The sequence below is a fragment of the Vulpes lagopus genome, chromosome 23, assembly GCF_018345385.1.
Source record: "Vulpes lagopus strain Blue_001 chromosome 23, ASM1834538v1, whole genome shotgun sequence".
In the NCBI taxonomy this organism is placed as follows: Eukaryota; Metazoa; Chordata; class Mammalia; order Carnivora; family Canidae; genus Vulpes; species Vulpes lagopus.
In genome coordinates, this window is record NC_054846.1 from 57137744 (window position 1) to 57161451 (window position 23708).

General features: G+C 36.9%; 2 protein-coding genes across 5 annotated transcripts in view; one reads left to right on the forward strand and one right to left on the reverse strand.

Moving 5' to 3' along the window:
- Nucleotides 1-23708, forward strand: part of ZMYM4 (zinc finger MYM-type containing 4) — a 135278-nt gene that overhangs the window by 39305 nt on the left and 72265 nt on the right. For all 4 annotated transcript variants that reach the window (XM_041738041.1, XM_041738044.1, XM_041738043.1 and 1 more), the window contains one exon: nucleotides 16107-16152. In XM_041738041.1, the coding sequence (XP_041593975.1) occupies nucleotides 16107-16152 (46 nt within the window). The remainder of the gene's footprint in view (nucleotides 1-16106; nucleotides 16153-23708) is intronic.
- On the reverse strand, nucleotides 4763-5613 carry LOC121481076 (THO complex subunit 7 homolog). The gene has a single exon (XM_041738047.1). The coding sequence runs from the start codon at nucleotides 5339-5341 to the stop codon at nucleotides 4883-4885; it is 459 nt and encodes a 152-aa protein (XP_041593981.1). The 5' UTR covers nucleotides 5342-5613; the 3' UTR covers nucleotides 4763-4882.

Genomic DNA, 23708 nt, shown 5'->3' on the forward strand with positions numbered 1-23708 from the left:
CTAAAATATAGTTACATACAGTATTATTACTATACAATAATTGTAGTTTGGGGAAAAAAATCCACAGAATTTAGATTTTGGTATTGTCTTCTATGATCACAAAAGTTAATGGGTTATCTTTAAGAGAATAAATATTTTAATTACAATTAAGACTGAACTGACTGAGCTTGCATTTAAGTTATTTTTAAAATAGAGGTCCTTTTTGATTTCTGGTTCCTTCTACAAGATACACTCTTTTAAGAAATTTAAATATTTTAATTATATTTTCTCTCGGTATATATTCACAACAGTCATTGGGCAGTGATGCAGTGACTACTATTATAGTTTGGTGCCACTGCCTAAGGGGCCACAATTGATTTCGTGCCCTTAGTGCAAATTTCAACACAGTAAAAATACAAATAACGTCTTAGTATTAGGGTGAAAATTGTTTTGACTTTGGGAGACCCCTAGGGAATATTTCTAGGGTTTTCTTCTTTTCTAAATGTTCCTTGTATGGTTGCAGATATATACAGGTTGAGTAATCCTTGCTCTTTGTCTTTATTTCATAGATCTTTTGAAGTTAGGTATCAGTTAGCTCTTTAGTTTTTTGTCAATATATGATTTCAGGGATTTCTTTGGATTGATTTTTGTTTTATGGCAGTTTGCCATTTGATTAAACTCAGGGTTATGAGGTTTTTATTTTTCCCTTAAACAATTGAAGAAACTTGTGATTTTGGTAATTTGTAAGTTCGTATTTGCTATAGATTTTTAAAATTTTTATTTTTTCATTATTTTAAAATTTTATTTATTATAAATGTTTCTGGTTTTCCAAACTTATTATACATTTTTTTTTAATTTTTTTTTTTTAATTTTTACTTATTTATGATAGTCACAGAGAGATAGAGAGAGGCAGAGACACAGGCAGAGGGAGAAGCAGGCTCCATGCACCGGGAGCCCGACGTGGGATTCGATCCCGGGTCTCCAGGATCGCGCCCTGGGCCAAAGGCAGGCGCCAAACCGCTGCGCCACCCAGGGATCCAACTTATTATACATTTTGTTGGAGTATTAAACTGTGACAAAATGTAGTTTGTTCCAAATTTATTATAAAGAATCATGGGAATACTTATTTTTTATCTTTGTCAATTTATGTTTAAGGGTAAATACAGCATTCTGTATATTTACATTGAAAGGGAGACATTATCCACTTATTACAAATGACTTTTACCATTTTAAGCCTAGTTAGCTTAATTTTCTTAGCTGTTCTGAAAAGAAGTCATGAAAGAAATCATTTTAAGGTGATAGCTTTTCACCTTTGAATTTGATTTTGTTTGAAGTTTCACAGCAGTGACTAAAAATCTATACTCTGTATTTGGTGATAAGTTTTGACTTTATTTTTTTATTTTATTTTAAAGATTTTATTTATTTATTCATGACAGAGAGAGAGAGACAGAGACACAACACAGGCAGAGGTAGAAGCAGGCTCCTCACAGTCCTGACGTGGGACTTGATCCCGGGCCTGGGATCATGTCCTGAGCCAAAGGCAGACACTCAGCCACTGAGCCACTCAGGCATCCTTTGTCTTTTATTTATTTATTTATTTTTTCCTTGTCTTTTATTTTTATTAGGTTTTTATAGCTATCCAAATAGATTCTATTAAAATATATAATGTAAATTTGACACTCAAGTGATTCATTCTTTGAATTTTCTCTTTTATTTTTATTTTTTTTCCACAGAAGTTTGTACCTCTTAATCTTCTTCAGGTATTTTGCCTACCTTCAGGCCCCTACCCCCTCCAGTAACCAAAGGTTTCCTATATCTGTGAGGTTGTTTCTGTTTTGTCTTGACTTTTATATTCCATATCACGAAGTATTTGTCTTTTTCTGTCTGGCTTAATTCACTTAGTGTGATACCCTCTAGGTCCATCCATGTTATGACAAATGGCAAGATTTCATTCTTTTTTTTTTATTTTTTGTTAATGGTTGATTATTGATCGATTGATTGATCGATCGGTTTATTTTAGGGAGAGAGAGTGAGCCTGAAAGTGGGGAGAGAGAGGAAGGGGGAAAGAATCTCAAGTAGACTCCACCCTGAGTGCTGAGGGAGCCCAGTATAAGGCTCTGTCTTCTGATCCTGGGATCATGACCTCAGCTGAAATCAAGAGTTGGACTGGACTCTTAGCTGATTGAGCCATGCAGGCACCCCAAAATTTCATTCTTTTTATGACTGGGTAATACTACAGTGTATATATGTGTGTGTATAATGGTATAATGTATACACACACACACACAAACTTCTTTACCCATTCATCTGTTGAAGGACATTTAGGTTGCTTCCATGTCTTGGCTATTGTAAATAATGCTGCAATGAACATAGGCATGCATATTATTTCTTTGGAGTTGTATCCTTGTTTTTTTTGGGTAAATACTCAGAGTTGCTGGATAATATGGTGTTTCTACTTTGAATTTTTTGAGGAACCTCCATACTTTATTTAAAATTTAATTACAGTGTAGTTAACATACAGTGTTATGTTCATTTCAGAAATACAATATAGTGATTCAACGATTCCATATGTTAGTGCTTATCAAATTAAGTGTACTCTTAATCCTGTTTCCGTATTTCACTCGTCCTCCACCTGCTTCCCCTCTGGTAATCATCTATTTGTTCTCTGTAGTTAAAGTCTGTTTTTTGGCTTCTCTCACCCCCCCCTTTTTTTTTTTTTTTTTAAAAGATTTTTATTTATTTATTCACGAGAGACACACGCAGAGAGAGAAGCAGAGACACAGGCAGAGAGAGAGAAGCAGGCTCCATGCAGGGAACGTGATGTGGGACTCGATCCCGGGACTTCAGGATCATGCTCTGGGCCAAAGGCAGGTGCCAAACCACTGAGCCACCCAGGGATCCCCGTCTCACCCCCTTTTTTAAAAATGTTTTGTTTCTTAAATTCCACTTACCAGTGAAATATATAGTATTTGTCTATTTGTCTTTCTCTGACTAGCTTATTTTGCTTAGCATTATACTCTCTAGACCCATATATATTGTTGCAAATGGCAAGAAATCATTCTTTTTTATGGCTGGATAATATTTCATTGATATATACACCACATCTTCTTTATTCATCTATTGATGGATGCTTAGGTTGCCTCCATAATTTGGTTATTGTAAATAATGCTGCAGTAAACATAGGGGTGTATGTATCCTTTTGAATTTGTGTTTTTGTAAGAGCCCCCGTACTTTTTTTTCATAATGGTTTTTTCAATTTATGTTTCTTTTTTTCCCTCCAATTTAAATTTCTACTTAAAATGTACAATGGTAAAAAAAAATAAAATAAAACAAAATGTACAATGGTTACTTTTTCTCTGTGTCCTTGCCAACACTTGTTATTTTCTGTATTTTTGATAATAACAAATCTTAACAGATATGAGATGATATATTGTGGTTTGGATTTGCCTTTCCTTGATGATTGGTGGTATTGATCATGTTTTCATGTGCCTATTGGCCAACTGTATGTGTTTTTTCAAAAAATGTCTATTCGTGTCTTCTGCCAATTTTTTAATTGGATTTTTTCTTTTGTCATATTAGGTTAAGTAAGACATTTATTTATTTATTTTTAAGGATTTTACTCATTTATTTGGGGGGGGGGTGCATAAGTGGGAGGAGGGGCAGGGGGAGAAGCAGACTCCCCTGGTAAGCAGAGAGCCTGATGTGGGGTTGATTCCGGGTCCCCGAGATCATGACCTGAGCCAAAGGCAGATGCTTAACTGAGCCACCCAGGTGCCCAAACCTATATATATTTTAGATAATAACCCTTTATCAGATGTAGGATTTGCAAACATCTTCTCCCATTTGTTATTAGGTTGCCTTTTCATTTTGTTGGTTTCCTTTGCTTTGCAAAAGCGTTTTAGTGTGATGTGTATCCGTTTATTTTAGCTTTTGTTGCCTCTGCCTAAGGAAACTGATGCGAAAAAAATATTACTGAGACTGCTGTCAAAGAGCTTACTATTTTTCTTCTAGTAGTTTCATGGTTTTAGGTCTTCCATTCAAGTCTTTAATGCATTTTGAATTTTTTTTTCTTTATGGTTATAAAATAGTGATCCAGTTTAATTCTTTTGCATGTAGTTGTCCATTTTTCCCACCACCATTTATTGATAAGTGTGAATCTTTTATAATACCTTTTATTGGTAAAGATTTTATTTATTTATTCATGAGACACACACACACACACACACACACACACACACACACACACACACACACACAGAGGCAGAGACACAGGTAGAGGGAGAAGCAGGTTCCATGCAGCGAGCTGGATGCAGGACTCGACCCCGGGTCTCCAGGATCACGCCCTGGGCTGAAGGCGGTGCTAAACCGCTGGGCCACCTGGGCTGCCCACATGTCTTTTTTTTTTTTTTTAAGCTAGTTTACTTATTTTCAATTTAATTTTGAGTTTTTATTTTTTTTTATTTTTTATTTTTATTTTTTATTTTTTCTTTTTTTTTAAAGAATTTTTTAAAAATTTATTTATTCATGAGAGACACACAGAGAGAGAGAGAGAGAGAGAGGGAGAGAGAGAGAGAGAGAGAGAGAGAGGCAGAGACACAGGCAGGGGAGAAGCAGGCTCCACGCAGGGAGCCCGACATGGGACTTGATCCCGGGTCTCCAGGGTCACGCCCTGGGCTGAAGGCGGCGCTAAACTGCTGAGCAACCCGGGCTTCCCCAATACAAACAAATCTATACTGAAGTTTTTCTCTTTTGTGTAAAGAAATATGAATGAACTGTGCATTAATATTTGACAGGAAAGTAGTTTACTGCCAAAACTTTAAGTATCTCAAGAACACAAATTCTAAACACACTAGGCGCATGCTGTTACTTCCACATTCTTGGGAATGGTCAACGATTAGCTTGTCTATGGCTTAGGATCTGTTTCTATGCTGGCTTCTTGAGCTTCTTCTACCTCTGAGAGCTTTTCATCATTTTCTAGTGTTTGCTGAAGTTCGTGGATGGTACTAAGTAGAACGTGAAACTGTTTCCGTCTCAATTCCAGCTTATCTTCAACACTTTCTTTAATATGTGAAAGATGCTCTAGTTCTTTTCCCAAGGACTCTAGTTCCCTTAATGTCTCATGCCTGTCTGGATGGTGCTGGATCACTTTTGCTAAAGCATCATATTCTTGGCGATTTTTTCGTATTCGCTTTGCTTGAAGAATTTGCTTTTTGCACTCAGCAATTTTTTCATGTGCTCCAGCAATGCTACATTCTATTTCTTTGTAAATTTTTTCATAATTTTCCATTTCTCTGAGATTCATATCATATACCAGCAAAGTTTTGCCCATTGAAAATTCACATTGGGACAGTGTGCTCAGCATACGTTGGTACTGGCTGTATCCCTCTTCCTGGGACCCGGAGTTGCACCATTTAATGAAACTTTTCACTAGCAGATTGATTCTTCGATCATCTCCGGCACCATCTCCATCAATTAAGAGACGCTTCCGTATGACTTCGTCTCCACGCCGAGGCCGTCGCGATCCACACGGCGGCTGGGGCAGAAGGCTCCTCCAGGGTCACCCCCGTGCGCTGGCGCCTCCCCACAGCCCTCTCTCTCCCCACCGGCCCCGAGGCCCCGAGACCCCGGCGGGCGGCCGGAGCGTCTCCCCGCTTCCTCGCCTCCGCCACTCCGCCCACCCCGAGTGCCCGCCCGCGGCTCCCGGGCCCCACATGCGCCCCCGGCACAGCCTCCCCGCGCCCCGAGCACCAGGCCGGGCGCCCGCGGGCCCCGGGGGGCGGGCTGGGTCCGGGGAGGGCCCCACGCGCGCCCCCAGCACAGCCTCCCCGAGCCCCGTGCGGCCTCCCAGCAGCGGCCCGGGCGTCCGCGGGCGCCGGGCGCGGGAGGGCCCGCCTAATTTTGAGTTTTTAAAAGTAAGTTCTGCACTCAGCATGGGGCTTGAAGTCACGACCCTGAGATTAGGAGTTGCATGCTCTACTGACTGTCGGAGCCAGGCACTCCTAATTAATGCTTTCTTTCTTTTTTTTTTTTAAAGAGAGTTGTGGGGGATCCCTGGGTGGCGCAGCGGTTTGGCGCCTGCCTTTGGCCCAGGGCGCGATCCTGGAGACCCGGGATCGAGTCCCACATCAGGCTCCCGGTGCATGGAGCCTGCTTCTCCCTCTGCCTGTGTCTCTGCCTCTCTCTCTCTCTGTGACTATCATAAATAAATTAAAAAATTAAAAAAAAAATTTTTTTTTTAAAAAAATAAAGAGTTGTGGAGGGTCAGAGGGAGAGAGGGAATCCTAAGCAGGCTCCATACCCAGCATGGAACCCCTGTTGGGGCTTGATCTCACAATCCTGAGATCATGACCTGAGCTGAAATCAAGAATAATAATAATAATAATAATAATATAATCTAATAGATTTCTAATGACTGAGTTCAGTATATTTCTGAACTTGAAATTAATTCAGTTGCTTCCTTTTACAGAATTAGGGAACAGTATACATATGAAGCCTGAGGAACTTAGTAAAGGTTAATTTATCAACATCAATGAGGAAAGTCATTGTAATAGAAAGGATGAAGGTATCCCAGAGGAAGTGACTCCAGCAAAAATTCCATATTAAAGAAACTCTTGGAAATATTTGATAGGATTGAAAGGACAAAGGATAAAATGTTGGAAGCTGAACCAAACTTCGAACAGATTAAAGGCAGTTTGCCAAAGCATAGAAAATAGGATTATTCTGTGTCATAAGTTACATTAGGAAAATGAGAAGGCAAGAACTGCCTACTCATGGTATGAATTTTTAGAAAGAAATAGAACATTGATTTTCAATGTTTCTTCTGTTTTAAGTTATAAAATAGTAAATATTAGCCACAGAGTACTTCCCTGTGTATTTATAATCAGTAAAAGTCTTAAATGTTTTAAAATGTCATGACAGATTTTAAAGTTCACAGAACAATTGTGACTTTTTTTCCCTTTGATTAATAAGATTGCTCACTTTCAGCCTGCAAGGTCTTTCAAAGTGAGTACTGCTTTTAAGTAATACGTTTTTCCCGTAACAAATTTGTTACATTTTCTAATTTGATAAAATGATTATAAAGTTCATTGATATGAACAAATTTCAAAGCATAAGTAAGGGATATTTAAATTGGAATACAGTAGGAAAGAGCAGCATTACCATTTGGGGTTGAAGGAAGGAAATTGGACATTTAACTTTGATCTGTTGCAGGCATGATTAAGCATTTGAAGCTTCTGCCTAATTTCTGAGTTTCTTGTAATTTTTATTTTTTTTTTGAACATCTTATTGCGAGAGAGAGTGACTGTGTGTGTGCACACAGGGGGAGGGAGAGGGACAAGCTGACTCTGTGCTGTGAGCAGAGCCTGATGTGGGCTAGATCCAAGGACTGAGATCGCAACCTGAGCTGAAACCGAGAGTTGGATGTTCAGCTGGCTGAGCCACCAAGGCGCCCCATTCTTGTAATTTTTAAAGTACTCTTTTGATGTTTAAGTTTTTATTATAAAATAACTTTAAATTATTTATTAAGTGATAAAAATAATTCTTTTATTCAGCAAATGTTTATTGAGCTTTTGTTTTACACCAGGCATTGTTGTAGGTGATACTATCAAACAAAATATCTCTCTAGACTGGGATATACTTTAACCTGCTTCCTTCTTTGAGAAATGTGGAATCTAATTCTGTATAGAATCTTGATTTAATTTAGGTTAAAGGAAACTACATTATTTATAATTTTTGTGTAATTCTACAGGCTTTGTATTAAAATAGTATTTTTGAAAGTGTTTTCTATTTTAGATAGTCTCCTGAATGGAGTTAAAACTCTAGGTTTGTTATTTGTCAGCAGATTGATCTACAACAAGGATGGGACACTTCATGATACAGCTTCAAAAATGTGTATGGGTACTTGATGGGTTGGTTATAGCATCCCCAACTTTAGAGTAAATTTTTTATAGTTGGTGTCACAGGCAGATCTGCTGTAGTAGTGCTAGGAAAGAGAGTTGTGAACTCTATCTTGTTCAGAAAGTGAGTATATGTGCATTGTTGAGATTATGGCATCATTTAAGAGTTGTAACTTCAGTTATGAAAACTGAATAGGTGCTTACTATTGAAATATGACTGGAAAAGCTGAAGCACTGTGCATAATGATTCAGAGGTGTGAAAGACTGGGTAATCTACTAGTCATTTGTAATAACTAGAGCATTTGTTTTGGGGATGGGGATGCAGTGGAAATATGAAGGCAGGAAAAGACAAAGCAGGAGCAGAGGTTAGGGCCAGATTTTAGAGAGTCAGATGTTTGGACTTTCTTCTGGGGGCCTTTTTCAGAGCTCTTTGTGTATGTATGTTTGTATGTTCCCTTAAACTCTTAGAACTGCATTTCTTCATCTATAAAATAGAGATGCTAGCAGTACTTGATGAGATTTTGGGGAGGCTAAATTGAATTAAATCATGTAAACTGCTTGGAAAAAAGTGCCAGGCACAGAATGAGGTTCCTGCTAAGTGTTAACCATTAGTTATAATGGTTTGGGAACCTCTATCTCGAGATCTAAAAAAAAAAATTCTATAATCAGGCAGTGGATAGAAAGAAGAACCACAGATGGTTAATAACTATTCAGAAAGATTCTTATTCAAAATTTAAAAAATGAAAATGGAAATAATTAAATGGAAAATAACAACAAAATGCAAATTTAGGCAATGAGGTAACATTTTTTCCTACCAAATTGAGGAAGATGAAAAAAAACAACTTGCCAAGTTGTGGAGAAGGACTTAAGAAAACAGAGCCCCCCCCCCCCCCCGCCCCCCTGGTATCTATATTTCTTGGTGGAAGGCTTTGATGGGCAATTTAGTAACATCTATCAAAATTTTATATTCACCTGTGCCCCCCTTCTTTTTTTTCTGTGCAGAAAGGTGTTTCTATTAAAGCATGGGAACAGGACCTATGGTAGGAAACAGCTTCCTTGCCTATGCCCTTTAACCTCATGATTCCACTTCTAGGAATTGATTTTATGTCAAAATCACACACACACACACACACACACACACACACACACAAACATATATACATTAACATATGTAAAGCCAGTTTATATGTACAAGTATGACAACTGTACATAAATAATACTGCATTGAAAAACAGGCTGGAAGCAACCTAAATGTCCATTAGTATAATACAATAAAAGATTATGTGGCCACCTAAAAAGAGTGAATTAGACCTCTGTTTAATGAGGAATTTTCTAAATGTATTTAGGTTTAAAAAAAGTAAGAGGGGAATTTTTTTTTTTAAGCTTTTATTTGTTTATTCGTGAGAGAGAGAGAGGTAGAGACACAGGCAGAGGGATAAGCAGGCTCCATGCAGAGAGCCCGACATGGGACTACATCCCCGGTCTCCAGGATCACTCCCTGGGCTGAAGGCGGTGCTAAATTGCTAAGTTTAGCGCTTAGCTTAGCTTAGGGGGCTGCCCAGAGAATTTTTATCTCTGTCTATACTTTGTAATTTTGCTAGTCTGAGAGAAAATAGTATCTCATTTTAATTTTGACTTCAGGTGAGATTGAATGTTTTGTGCTTATTTCTGGTCTTCAGTCATTTTTTACTGGGATGCTATTTTTTTTTTCATCGAGGCATTTTATTTACAGGCATGCATTATATTCCAAGAAAAAGAATCCCAGGATTTCCCTCCTGTGTATTTTCATCTTGCTTCTCTTTGGTCCATGATGCTGGCTGAAGTGGTCAGTACAATGAAACCAAACTGATGGGACAGGAGAAGATTATTCTGCTATTTTTCTAGATCTTTGAGTTACACATCATATCTGGGGCTGATCACTCTATACCTTTTTTAACCTGAGATTCACAACAATTTTCCCAGCTCTGTGATCATCAGTGATTTCAGATTTGCCAGTGTAACCAGCTTCATCCTCATAGTTATAAACCAGTTGAGGACTTTAGAGTATGGCCTAATAAGAACCTGGTGTTTGTCTCTTTTTTTCAGCATTGCTTTTGTGTGTGTGTGTGTGTGTGTGTGTGTGTGTGTGTGTGTGTGTGTGTGTGTTTTATTGTTTTAAGAGAAAGATCACACATATGTGCCCAAGTGGGGGTAGGGTGGGTAGAGGAAAAGAATCTTGAGCAGGTCCCTTGGCCTGTGTGGAGCCTGACAGGATGCTTGATTTCACAACCCTGAGATCATGACCTGAGCTGAAATCAGGAGTCAGACGCTTAACCAGCTGAGCCACACAGGTGCTTCTTTTTTCACCATTGTTGTTAATTCACTTGAGATCATCTGCCAGGACATTCATGTGTAGCATTATGGCATCATGGAAAGATGGTGGAAAGAGCTGCGTTGCTACTCTTTAATGGATTCTTTTTTTTTCTTTCTTCTCTTTAATGGATTCTAAGACTGCCTTATAAGTAGGATATTGACATTTAATGTTATTAATAGATTACTTTTACCCTAGGTTGTTCAGTTTCTGCTTTTAATGTGATGAAGTTCATTAAGCTTTTTTTTTTAAAGATTTTATTTTATTTATTCATGAGAGACATAGGGAGGCAGAGACACAGGCAGAGGGAGAAGCAGGCTCCCTGCAGGGAGCCCGAGGTGGGAAGACTTTCCTATCTTCTAGTGTTTTTGTTTTTTCAATTTGTTTTTACTCTATTTGGAATTTGTTTCAGTGTAAAGTGAGATGATCCAAATTTTCTCATCTTAAGTGGTTGCTAGTCATAGTTTTTTTTTTTTTTTTTTTGCTAGTCATAGTTCTTAAGTATATGTTGGACTCTTGTGTTATCTATTGTTTCATTAATCTGTATATTAATTGTCATACCAGTAGCACATAACTTTAGTTATTGTACTTCTGATATTTGGTAGGGCATATTTTTCTCATCAATATTATAATTCAATATTTGATACTCTTTTTTACCTTTATTTTTCTAGATGTCCTTTGTAATTGTTTTTGTCTAGTTACCTCTCACTCACCCCGCCTTCCCTCTTTTGTAAGGAAATTATATTTTTCATCGTATTGATTTTTTCTTTTGTAAAAATGGTATATCACCTGTTTACTGTCTGAAAAATTTTATTTTTTTTTGTCTGAAAAATTTTATTTTTTTTGAAAAATTTTATAAGTTCTTATTTTATATATTTCTTTTTTTTTTTTTTTTTATAAATTTTTTTTTTTTAATTTTTATTTATTTATGATAGTCACAGAGAGACAGAGAGAGAGGCAGAGACACAGGCAGAGGGAGAAGCAGGCTCCATGCACCGGGAGCCTGACGTGGGATTCGATCCCGGGTCTCCAGGATCGCGCCCTGGGTCAAAGGCAGGCGCCAAACCGCTGCGCCACCCAGGGATCCCTATATATTTCTTAATTTTAGTTTAATTTTATTTTCAGAATATTTTATATGTAGTTGTTATTGTAAATTGGATCCTTTTTCCCCCCATTATATTTTAACTAGTTATTGTTATTTCATAGGAATGTTACTGATTTCTTGAATGCTAAGTTTTGTAAAGAGTTACTGTGTTAAGAAGCACCAGGGTGGCTCAGTTAGCAACTGACTCTTGGTTTTGGCACAGGTCATGATCTCAGGATCCTGGTATGAAACCCTGCATAGGGCTCCATGCTCAGTGGGGAGTCTGCTTGTGGATTCTCTTTCTCCCTCTGCCCTCCTCCCACTTATGTGTTTGTGTGTGCATGTGCTTTCTCTCTCAAATACATAAATAAATCTCTAAAAAAAGCTATTTTATTATATTCTAATTCCTAAAACTTTGTTTGCAATGTTCTGCTTTTCAAGTCGACAGACATATTAGCTGTAAAGAATAACTTTGCTTTTTAATGTTTTACATTTTATATTTCTTTTTTCATACTGCATTGACTTAGTGCTTTCAGAACAAGGTATAATAGTGGTAACATCATCACTCGAATGGTAATTAAATGGTAAATACTTGATCTTGCCTTCCCAATTTCAATTGACTATTAACGGACACCTGAATTTTGAGTTGAGAACAATTCTCATAACATTTATATTTTATGGGAAGATTGCTCTATGGCTCACTAGTGAAAGAAGAGCTTTCGAAGGGAGTATTAGGAAACAAGTATTTACTATCTTTAGTATTTCCTTATTAAATTCAGCTGATGGGCAGCCCTGGCGGTTCAGTGGTTTAGTGCCGCCTTCAGTCCAGGGTGTGATCCTGGAGACCTGGGATCGAGTCCCACGTCAGGCTCCCTGCATGGAGCCTGCTTCTCCCTCTGCCTGTGTCTCTGCCTCTCTGTGTGTGTGTGTGTGTCTCTCATGAATAAATAAATAAAATCTTTAAAAATAAATTCAGCTGATAATTTGAGAGAAGTATTCTTCAGCATGTTAAATAATTAAATTCTGTTTTATGTATTTGTTAAACTATCAAGTGGAAAAGTCCTTACTTATACAATAGGTGTGAAAACACAGATGGTCAAATTGCAAGATTATTATTATTATTTTTTAAAGATTTGTTTACTTGAGAGAGAACCAGGAAGGGGCAAAGGGAGAGAGAGAGAGAGGAGAGAATCTTTTTTTTCTTTTTTTATGACTCCAGGAAGTTTTTCTTTCTTTTTTTTTTTTAAAGATTTTCTTTATTTATTCATAAGAGACACACAGAGAGAGAGAGAGAGAGAGACATAGGCAGAAGGATATAAACAGGCTCCCTGCGGGAAGCCTGATGTGGGACTCGATCCCGGGACCTCCAGATCATGCCCTGAACCGAAGGCAGACGCTCAACTGCTGAGCCACCTAGGCATCCCAAGAGGAGAGAATCTTAAGCAGGCTCCCTACCCAGTGCAGAGCCAGACATGGGGCTCGATCTTTTGACCCTGAGATCATGACCTGAGTTGAAATTAGGAGTCAGATGCTTAACTGACTGAGACACCCAGGCACCCAAATGGCAAGATTACTTAAAACCTAAAAAATGTTATTTCGGAGTATATTTGTCAATTTAAAAATGACCCTGTGTTAAAATGTGTAGAAACATGCAAACCTCTGATGCTAATGTTAATCACTTTAAAAGGAGATTTGTATTTCCCATATTTATTTGATCACAGAAGTCTTTCTGAATGTATCTTGCAGATTTTGCATAATGAATATTGAGAAATGCAAAATTACAGTATTTCATTAATAGAGCTAACGCATTACAACAACACAATACAATATGTTAGGGCCTCTTGGTATCCCAGGATGAAAAACGATTTATCTGGAAAGTACTACTGACATATGCATAAATTAAATGTGCCACAAGTGACTGTAAATGAAATTAAATGTAAGTGCTATAGAGAAGGAGTCACGCATTTTAAATGGGTTATCAGGCAAGACCTTCCTGAAGAGCTTCACTTTGAAGAAGTGTTATTGTTACTGTAGGGAGAAAACAATAGGAGAATGGTATGATTACAACTCCAGGTAGGAGTGAGAAATGACTTTTACTCCACAGCCAGGCGAATGGTTTGTGACATCTCTTTCAGTGTTTTTTCTTAGGGTAAAGTCCGTTCTCTAAACGTGACTAATAGTTAGGGTGGCCAGACTGAGAAACAGTTTTGAGTGAAAGGGAACACGTTAACAATCACATGGGTATGATAGGTATAAACAGATGTGTCTTCAGCTCACTGGAATATGTGGTCACCCCACCTGTGAAGAAGGTCTTGTGGGTTTGGCCCTTGAGTTATCATTAGCTTTATCTTACAATCAGGCCTGCTTTACTCTCAGAATTCTAGTTCACCTAGCCTTTCTGTTTCTTGAATTTTCTATTCTTGCTTCTGCTAAGAACGTTTATATTTGCTGTTTGTTCCCTTACTTGAATCTTTTTTTTTTTCCTTACTTGAATCTTTTCTTCCACTTTTTCACCTGTTTTAATTCTTTGTCATCCTTCAGATTTAATTTAATTTAATTTAATTTTAATTTTAATTTTATTTTTTTCAGATTTTAAATTAAGAAACAATTCCTGACCTTTTGTATAGGTTATAGCTCATCCTGGTAGAGATTTATATGAAACACTTAAGATGTTTTAGAAATAAAAATGAAGGTTCTTACTGTTGATCAGTTGAAGGGAATGGGGAGAACTAATTTTGAGAGTTCTTTTTCATGTTTATATAGTTGAGTTCAGTTATGTTGAATGTGGTTTATAAATCATCTACACTATGATTCTTTTTATTTGTCCTTTGTTTTCTTTTGGAATTCTGAAATTTCACCAGGATGTGTTGTTTTTTCTTCTCCTTTTTGGTATTTGGTGGGCTCATTCAGTCTCAAATATTTGTATTTTTTGTTTAGGAAAATTTTCTTCTTTTATTTCACTTTTCCATTGTTCTCTCCTTTGGGGAAGACTTTGAGATTGTTCTTAAACCTACTGCTTCAGTCTTTCCATGTCATCATATAGGCTATCCTTTCTAGCTCTTTCACTTTGTTTTATGTTTTTTTTTTTTTTAAAGATTTTATTTATTTATTCATGAAAGACACACAGAGAGAGAGGCAGAAGACACAGGCAGAGGGAGAAGCAGGCTCCACGCAGGAAGCTCTGACATGGGACTCGATCCTGGGTCTCCAGGATCAGGCCCTGGGGCTGAATGCGGCACTAAACTGCTGAGCCACACAGGCTGCCCTGTTTTTGTTTTTGTTTTTTTTTTTTTAACAGAACTTTATCACTGGAATTTCCAATAAAATTTTAAATTTTGCAGTCATTTTCCTATTTCCAAATATTCTCTCATCTCCTTTTCATAGTTGTTTTTAGTTTTTTGCATCTGTAGCCTCTTAGATATTTCAGATACCACTTAAGATACTTTTTAGAAGTTTCCTTGCTGTAAAATTAATTGCTTCCTTCTGGAGTATTTGTTTTTTTTTTTTTCTTCTGGAGTATTCTGTTTATTCACCTTGAGCCTTCTCCTTCATGTAGTTATTTTATTTCAGAAACCTGGGATCATTGGTTGTTTCTTTACATTTATATATATCAGATATTATTAATTTACTACAGACAGCGATGGTGTTTCCTCTGTAGTTACATAGATATCTGGGTAGTTCTTTTTTCCTTTTAAGTTTCTTCCTTGAATGAGGAGACACTGGGTTTTAGTGGGCAAGATGTATCAAGAGGCAGCATTATGTTCTTGCCTCATTGATGAGTAGTCGGTAGGAAAGTAAGAGGCTGGAATGCTCACACTTGCCAACATGAGACTTTTATAGACTAAAGTGGAGCATGTGAGTGTCTTTAGCTCCTGGGTAGAGTTGCCTTTGCTCTACTTCTCCCCTCTTCCACTCCTCCCTGCCCCCCCGGCCCTCCAGTCTCTGTTTTTTATTAATTAATTAATTAATTAATTTATTTATTTATTATTTTCCAATTCCCTCTTAAAAATCCTCTACACCCAGCATGGGACTCAAACTCACAACCCACAGATCCAAGTTGCATGCTCCACCATTGATTGAGCCCTACCCCCTCCATCTCTGTTTTAAAGATCCAAAATCACCTCAGACTTGGCCCTGCTTCTGTCTTAGGTCCTAACATATTGAAATAGGAACTATCCCTATAGCATGCCAACTTTCATTAGAACAGCAGATTTCTGGGTAAGAGCAAACCCTATTTGATGCTGATCTAATTTTTTTTCTTTTTAAAGATTTTATTTATTTATTCATGAGAGAGACAGAGAGAGAGAGGAGCAGAGACACAGGCAGAGGGAGAAGCAGGCTCCATGCAAGGAGCCCGAGGTGGGACTTGATCGCAGGTCTCCAGGATCACACCTTGGGCTGCAGGCGGCGCCAAACCGCTGCACCACCGGGGCTGCCCGCTGATCTAATTTTTATTAGAAGTTTTATATAGTTATCAGTAAGTTCTCAATAAATGTTGGCTGTTTTGTTACAAATATACACAACTATCTATCTTGTGACGCAAAAGTGATTTAAAAATAAGCCATATGAAAAAACTATATGAGGGCATGTATTTGTTTTTGGTTTGGGAGTTTTCACATAAGGATTTCTTTTGTTTTTTCTAAATTATATTTTACTCTATTTGGCCGTGTTTTATGTTGTGAATTTGTATACTTTGGGTTGAAAATTACAGCTTTTGGGGGAGTGAGGAAAGATGCCAGAAGGTATGATAGAATGTGACAATAATGTTACTTTTCTTTTTCCTTTTTTGCTTTTTCAGTTTGAGCAGAAAACTGGTGCAGTTTTTGATGAAATTGTAGAAAACTGTAAGTACCACTTTAGGAAAAAAAAACCAGTCATGTCTTTAGATAGATAATAATTGAGTCTCCATTTATCTGTAACAGCTTTTGGTTAGGGCTTACTAACGTGATGGTACAATTTGATTCAGTTTAGATCTCATCACCCTGTTAGTATTTTTAGCAAGTTAATTTTGTAAGAGTTTTAGTTTTTTTTTAGTAAATATTTTATTTTCATTATTAATGTTGAAATATAGCCACACTTTGTCTATATAGAGGTTTAGACATACCATTTGGTAAAGGTTTCTACTTTAAGGGTCTCTTAGTTTTCTGTGTATATTCTTTCAGTGTTACATAATTCTCTTAAAAAAATCCAGCTTTGAAAAAAAAAAAAAATCCAGCTTTGTTTCTTAGGATTATAAAAGTAATACATTCAATTTTACGATACAAAAACGAAAAAAGCAGAAAATGAAAGTCTTTGTCTTTACTGTTCTCTGAAGATAACCAGTTTTAAAAGTTAAATATATATCTTTCCAGACTTTTTTTCTGTGAATATTCTAGATCTGTATATGGTGAATGGGGACGTATGTCTGTAGGGATCATGTGGGTACTGTTCTTGCTTTTTTCATTCAGCTGCTTATACATCTTTCTGTGTCAATGGATTTTGAATGATTACGTCCTTTCTGATGGCTACTTGGTATTTTATTATATGGCTGTATTATAATTTAACCAACTTCCTGTTTTATATATGTATTTATCTTCAGTTTTTCATTATTTACAAACAATATTGAGTATGTATTCCTATATACATTTTTGTCTACTTGTTGAAGTAGACAGAGGGAGTATATCCTTTTCTCTAGAATAAAGTCTAAGAATAGAACTGATGAATCATCAAAGGATGTTTGTGTGCTTATGAAGGATGGATTTTGTTATCTATAGTTACAGAGTCAAGGAGAATATACATTTCTTTTTTTTTTCTTTAAGGTAACTTCCATTAGGATCTATGACTGCTGTTTTTTTCTCTTTGGAATTAGTTTATTAATATTTTTTTAGAGATAATAGGTTTTTGGACTACATGTTGAGAGGTAGCTAGCTCTCCTGATCTTTAGTGGTCTTGGAATAATCTGGAAGTGCATTCATTCATGTCTAGTCTGGGCTTTGAGGTTACAAAAACTGTGACTGCCAGCTTGAGCCCGTGTCCATGCTGTCCCTGTTGCCTTGCCCTCCTCACAGTGTGGCAGCCTCAGAGTAGTCAGACTTTTTTCATGGTTGGCTCAAGCTTCAAGAGTAATTCAGTGAATAAGGCAGAAGCTGCATCTTTTCTGACCTACCTTCAAAAGCATCACTTCTACCACAGACTCTTGGCTACAAGGGAGTCACAAGCCTGGTCAGATGTAGGAGAAAAGGATATGTAGACCTCACTTCTTGATAGGAGGGCCAGAGTCACATTGTAAAAAACCATGTAGATGAGAGATACTGTTGCAGCCATATTTGGAAAATATGGTCTGCCTTCATAGCAAATAATGCTGCCATAGGATATTTTATTATGTATCAGAAGATGGCTTAAAAAATTTATCCTTTAGGTCTGTATTTGGATCTTCATAACATTGAGTACTTCCTGTAAAATAGAAATACAAACTGATGAATTTGATCATCTATGGTTTTTTTACAAAGTAACATTTTGTCTTTTTTTTTTTTTTAAGATTTTATTTATTTATTCATGAGAGAGAAAGAGAGAGAGAGAGAGACAGAGACCTAGGGAGAGGGAGAAGCAGGCTCCATGCAGGGAGACCGATGTAGGACTTGATCCTGGGACCGTGGGATCACGCCCTGAGCTGAAGGCAGATGATGAATGACTGAGCCACCTAGGTGTCCCAGGTTTTACTAAGTTTAACATTTGGACTGGCTCTTCAGTGTTGCCTAATTATAAATATTTGTTATTTTTAAAAAAGATTTTATTTATTTATTCATGAGAGACAGAGAGAGAGAGAGAGGCAGAGACACAGGCAGAGGGAGAAGTAGGCTCCATCCCGGGACTCCAGGGTCACACCCTGCGCTAAACCGCTGAGCCACCCGGGGATTCCCCTAAATATTTGTTAAATAAATAAATACTCTTTGCCCATTTCTTAACACTTTTTTTCATGACAACTTACAGGTCTTTTACATTTTATTTTTTTTAAGATTATATTTATTTAGAGAGGGAGCACGTATGCTCACGAGCAGGGGGCGGGACAAAGGGAGATGGAGAGAGAGATTCGCAAGAGGACTCCATGCAGAGCTTGGGAGTTGATGTTGCAGAGCTCCATCTCAGAGTCCTGAGATCGTGACCTGAGCCAAAATCAAGAGTCATATCCTCAACTGATCGAGCCACCCAGGTGTGCCAGGCTTTTTAAACACTGTAATAGTAGTTAAGGTGAGTCAACAGGCATGGTAAAGGATAAATCTGAAAGAAGATTCAGGTATACTTTAAAAAAGATAGACAAATCATTCATTCAGAAAATTTAACTTTTAGAATCCATGAAAGATTCCATAAAAGAACTTTAGTTCTTTTAATAATGGAATAGGGCTTTTTGATCTCCTTTATTTCCTTTTGTCTTTTCCTAAACAAATGTTTTTAATTTAAAAATTGTCATCTTTTTACCATCACGATTTTTAGTGTTGGTTAAAAAAGTTTTCCTTATCTTTTGACTATTTGCTATCCTAGTTTCTTGTAGTACTTAGAAAATATTTTTGTAAAATATTAAATAAACATAAATATTTATGACATGTGAGCTATATTAAAAATAAAAACCCTTGGCTTCATCACCCAGCTTTTTAAGAATGTACATTATCATGTCATTTTGTTCTTCTCTCCAAATAGCTATTATCCTGGATTTTGCTTATTTCCTTTACATTATTAATCAAGATGTTGTTTAGTTTTGTTTATGGACTTTGTGTTGTTTTTGAATTATACTGTATACGTTGCTACTTTTTAAAAATTATGTATTTCTGAGATTTGTACTGTTGCTTGTAGCTCTTGTCCATTTATCACTGATATGTATGTATTAAATACATTATGGTTTTTATTTATTTATTTTTTAAATTGGTACAAAACACATATCCTAAAATTTAGCATCCTAATCACTATCTTTAAAAATTTATTTATGCATTTTAGGGGGGAGAGAGAAAGAGAACCTGTGTGAGCAGGGGGCGGGGCAGAGAGAGAGGGAAAGACAGCAGCCTCAAGCAGGACCTGAGATGGGGCTCAATCCCAGGACCCAGAGATCATGAACTCAGCAGAAACCAAGAATTGGGTGATTCACTGACTGAGCCATCCCTGTGCCCCCCATCTTAATTATTTTAAGATTATTTTAATCTCAGTGTTTTAAGACTGAGCCACCCAGGTGCCTTTATTTATTGTCTTTTATTTTTTTAAGGAAAGAAATATATATATATTTTTAAGATTTTTATTCATTTATTTGAGAGAGAGAGAAGGAAAGAGCACAAGCAGGGTGAGTAGCAGAGGGAGAGGAAGAAGCAGGCTCCCAGCCCAGCACTGAGCCTGATGCAGGGCTTGATCCTAGGACCCGAGGATCATGAAGGGACTCATGACCCCTGAGCCGAAGGGAGACACTTAACTGATTGAGCCACCCAGGCATCCCCACCCAGTTGCCTTTAAAATAGCCTTTTTAAAGAATTTTTTTGGAAAGATTTTAATTAGAGCAAGAGAGTACACATGAGTGGGGGAGGGGTAGAGGGCAAGGGAGAAACAGGCTCCCTGCTCAGGGCTCCATCCCAGGACCCCGAGATCATGACCCGAGCTGAAAGGCAGATGCTTAACTGACTGAGCCACCCAGGTGTCCCAAAATAGTCCTTTTAAAAAAGAACTTTGTTCAAACCACATTTGTCACGTCAGTCTAGTTCTTTTGGTTGGGCTTCTTTGACCTCCACTCAAACATGAACATACTTCAGAGATTCCCCATCTGTAATCTTTGGGATCCAATTTCTTTTTTGGGGTCCCTAGAAGTCAGATTGTAGGAAGTACATTGATTGCTATTGTTTCTTTTTTTTTTTTTTTTAAGGTTTTATTTATTTATTCATTCATGAAAGACAGAGAGAGAGGCAGAGAGACACAGGCAGAGGGAGAAGCAGGCTCCATGCCCGGAGCCTGGTATGGGAATCGATCCCAGGTCTCCAAGATCTTCCCCTGGGCCAACGGCAACGCTAAACCGCTGAGCCATCCAGGGATCCCCTATTGTTTCTAATATTGAAAGGTCTTGGGAAGCCTGGGTGGCTCAGGGGTTGAGCATCTGCCTTGGATTCAGGGCGTGATTCAGGGATTCTGGGAGCCTGCTTCTCCCTTTGCCTGTGTCTCTGCATCTCTCTCTGTGTCTCTCATGAATATTTACATTCTGCTCTATGAGCCTAGCAGAAAATGTTACAGGTCTCATTGTCACCACTGCAATAAACTGTCTCAGTGTAGCCATACGTCATACTGTTTCTATTGCAGCAATTCAACTTTACAGTTGTGGATGTATTTGTAAAGGAATAATGTGTTTCCAGTAAAACTTCGGACACTGAATTTTGTGTGTTTTTTTTTTTTTATAAAGATTTTATTTATTTATTCATAGACACAGAGAGAGAGGCAGAAACACAGGCAGAGGGAGAAGCAGGCTCCATGTAGGGAACCCGATGTGGGACTCGATCCCGGGTCTCTAGGATCACACCCCAGGCTGCAGGCTGCGCCAAACCGCTGCGCCACCGGGGCTACCCTGGACACTGAATTTTGAATTTCACATAATTTTCCATTGTCAGGAAATGCTTTTCCTTTGATGTTTTTTTTTTTTTTTCTCCAACCATTTAAAAAATGTGAAAACCATTCTTAGCTCATAGGTTGTACCAAAAAACTCCCCCCCCAAAAAACAGTTGGCTTCTGGATTTGGTATGCAGGCATAGTTTACCTGCTCTTGCTCTAGAGTGTATATATGGGAAGATGATTGCTGAGGCCTAAGCTGTGATATTCTCAACTTTACCAGAAATGCAAAATTTATTTTCCTAAGTAGTTTTATCTATTTACACTTAGACCATTGTGGTTAGTTTTGTTTGCTGTGTATCTGGCAAACACTGATATTATCAGACTTTGAAATTTTGTCAGTCTGGTGGGTATAACATGGAATCAATATTTTTTAAAAATTTGCATTTCCTTCATTAATAATTTAGTTGAATTTTTTCATGTTTATTATCCATTTCTTATTCCTCTGGCAAAATGCCTGTTTAATTAAATCTCTTGCCCAGTTGCTGTTGGGTTGTTGGTCTTTTCTTAACTGCATTGTAGAGCTCACTAAATACCCTGGAGAAAATTTCATGGCTTATATAGCTATTGCAAATAACTTCTCCAAATCCATGACTTTTAAAAGTTTTTGCATAAGCAAAAGTTAATTTTAATGTGGTTGAATCATAGTAAATGTGTGAGTTTTTTCCTTTAGGTTTGCTTAAAAAAATGTTTTCTTTATGAAAATCTTACCAGGCTGAGATCAGGAAGATCTTGTATATTATTTCCTGAAATATTCATTGTTTTTCTCTCTCACATGTAGGTCTTGATTTATCTTAGATTTAATCTTGGGCTAGGGAACTTTTTTTGTTTTTATCATAATGCTAACAAATTGTCTCACCACCATTTATCAAGTACTGTTTCCTTTTTCTGGTGGTCTGGAAAACTACTCTATAATGTGTATCTGGGCCTTTATCCACATTTTCAGTTAGGCTATTTGTTTATTCTTAGGCCAGTACCATGTTGTTTTCATTAATTTGATATATAATAAAGTCTTGATAATCTGATATTTAACATCCCAGAAATTGCCTATTCTTGCCAGTGTTCATTTTAGAAATATTTTGCCGAGTTCCTAACAGAGCAAAATCAGATAACAACAACAAAAAATCTTATTGGGAATTGATTGGAATTTTCCTGAGTCTATAGATCAACGAGAGAATTTGTATGTATGTAGTATTGAATCTTCTATCTGTGAACTTGGTGTCTCTTTCCATTTATTTAAAACTTTAATGCTTTTCAATAAATTTTTATGATCTATAAAGGATTATCTTGCAACCTTTTTGTTTTAGCATTTATTATTATTATTATTTTGTTTTAGCATTTAAATCTTACTTATTTTTAGATGTAGGATAGGATAAGATTAGAGTTCACTTTCTTTTTTCCACATAAGTAGCTTACTATGCTACTGCATGTTAAATAATTCATCTTTTCATCTAAATAGTTCATGTTTTTGCCACTGAACTGAATTGGCACTGAGATGTATTTAAGTTCTATATATGTGGGAATCTCTTTTTGGAAAATTTACAAAATTCTGTTAATTTTTATATATTTATAAAATATATTAATACCAAATATTAATATTTATTTCTATACCAGTATCATTGGCTTTATTTGTACTATTATAAGAAATATTGTCATTATGTTATTACTATGTATGTATTGGCTTTTGGGTATTGATATTTATCTGCTATGTTAAGCCTTTACCTTTTATCTTGTTATTTTATTTTATTATTTTTTTAATGTAGGCTCCATGCCCAATGTGGAGCCCAGTGTGGAGCCTGAACTCATGACCCTGAGATCAAGATCTTAGCTGAGACTGAGTGGGACACTTAACCAACAGCCACCCAGGCGCCTCATCTTTTCTTATTTTAATTTTTTTTCTTATTTTAATTTTTTAAAGAGGTATTAGAGGAAGAGGGAGAGACAAACTCAAGTAAGCTCTGTGCCTCTCACGGATCCCAAACTGGGGCTTGATCTCATAACTCTGAGATCACAACCTGAGCTGAAACCTAGAGTCAAACAGAACACTTGGCCAGCTGCGCCACCGAGGCTCCCCTAAATCTATTATTCTTTTAAAATTTCAGTCTTTGGTTATCCATACATGCAACCATATCAACTAAAAATGTTTCATTTCTTTTCCCCAGTGACAACTCAAATTACATAATTTATTATTTTTGTTAAAACCTGTAGGATTAAATTAAATAATAATCATGGCATTCGTCATCTTTGATTAATTTATGAGTCCAGTTAATTAGTTCTCATATTTTGTTATTTAGGGCTAATTATTGTTAGTTTCTGTCACATAGGCTTAGGCTTTATTACATTTAAAAAATATATTCCCAGGGACCCCTTGGGTGGCTCAGTGGTTGAGTGTCTGCCTTTGGCCCAGGATCACTTGATGGTTTTAGTCTTAGCTTTTATGATTAGGTTCATCATCCACTTCAAGTTAGTTTTTGTATATAGTATAATATAGGAGTCAAATATATAATTTTTATGTGTGGATATCTAGTTGAGTCAGCACCATTTATGGAAAAGATTATTCTTTCTGATTGATTTACCTTGGTATTTTTGTTGAAAATCAGTTCATCTGCATGTTGGGTCGATTTCTTGGTCCCATGATCTTCTTTGGATCTATATGTCTATTCTTATGCTGATACCACACTGTCTTGATTAATTTTATAGTAAATCACATATCAAATTTGTTTTACTATTCTAGATATTTTGCATTTTCATGCAATTTTGCAGAAGCAGGTTATCAATTTCTATGAAAAAACTT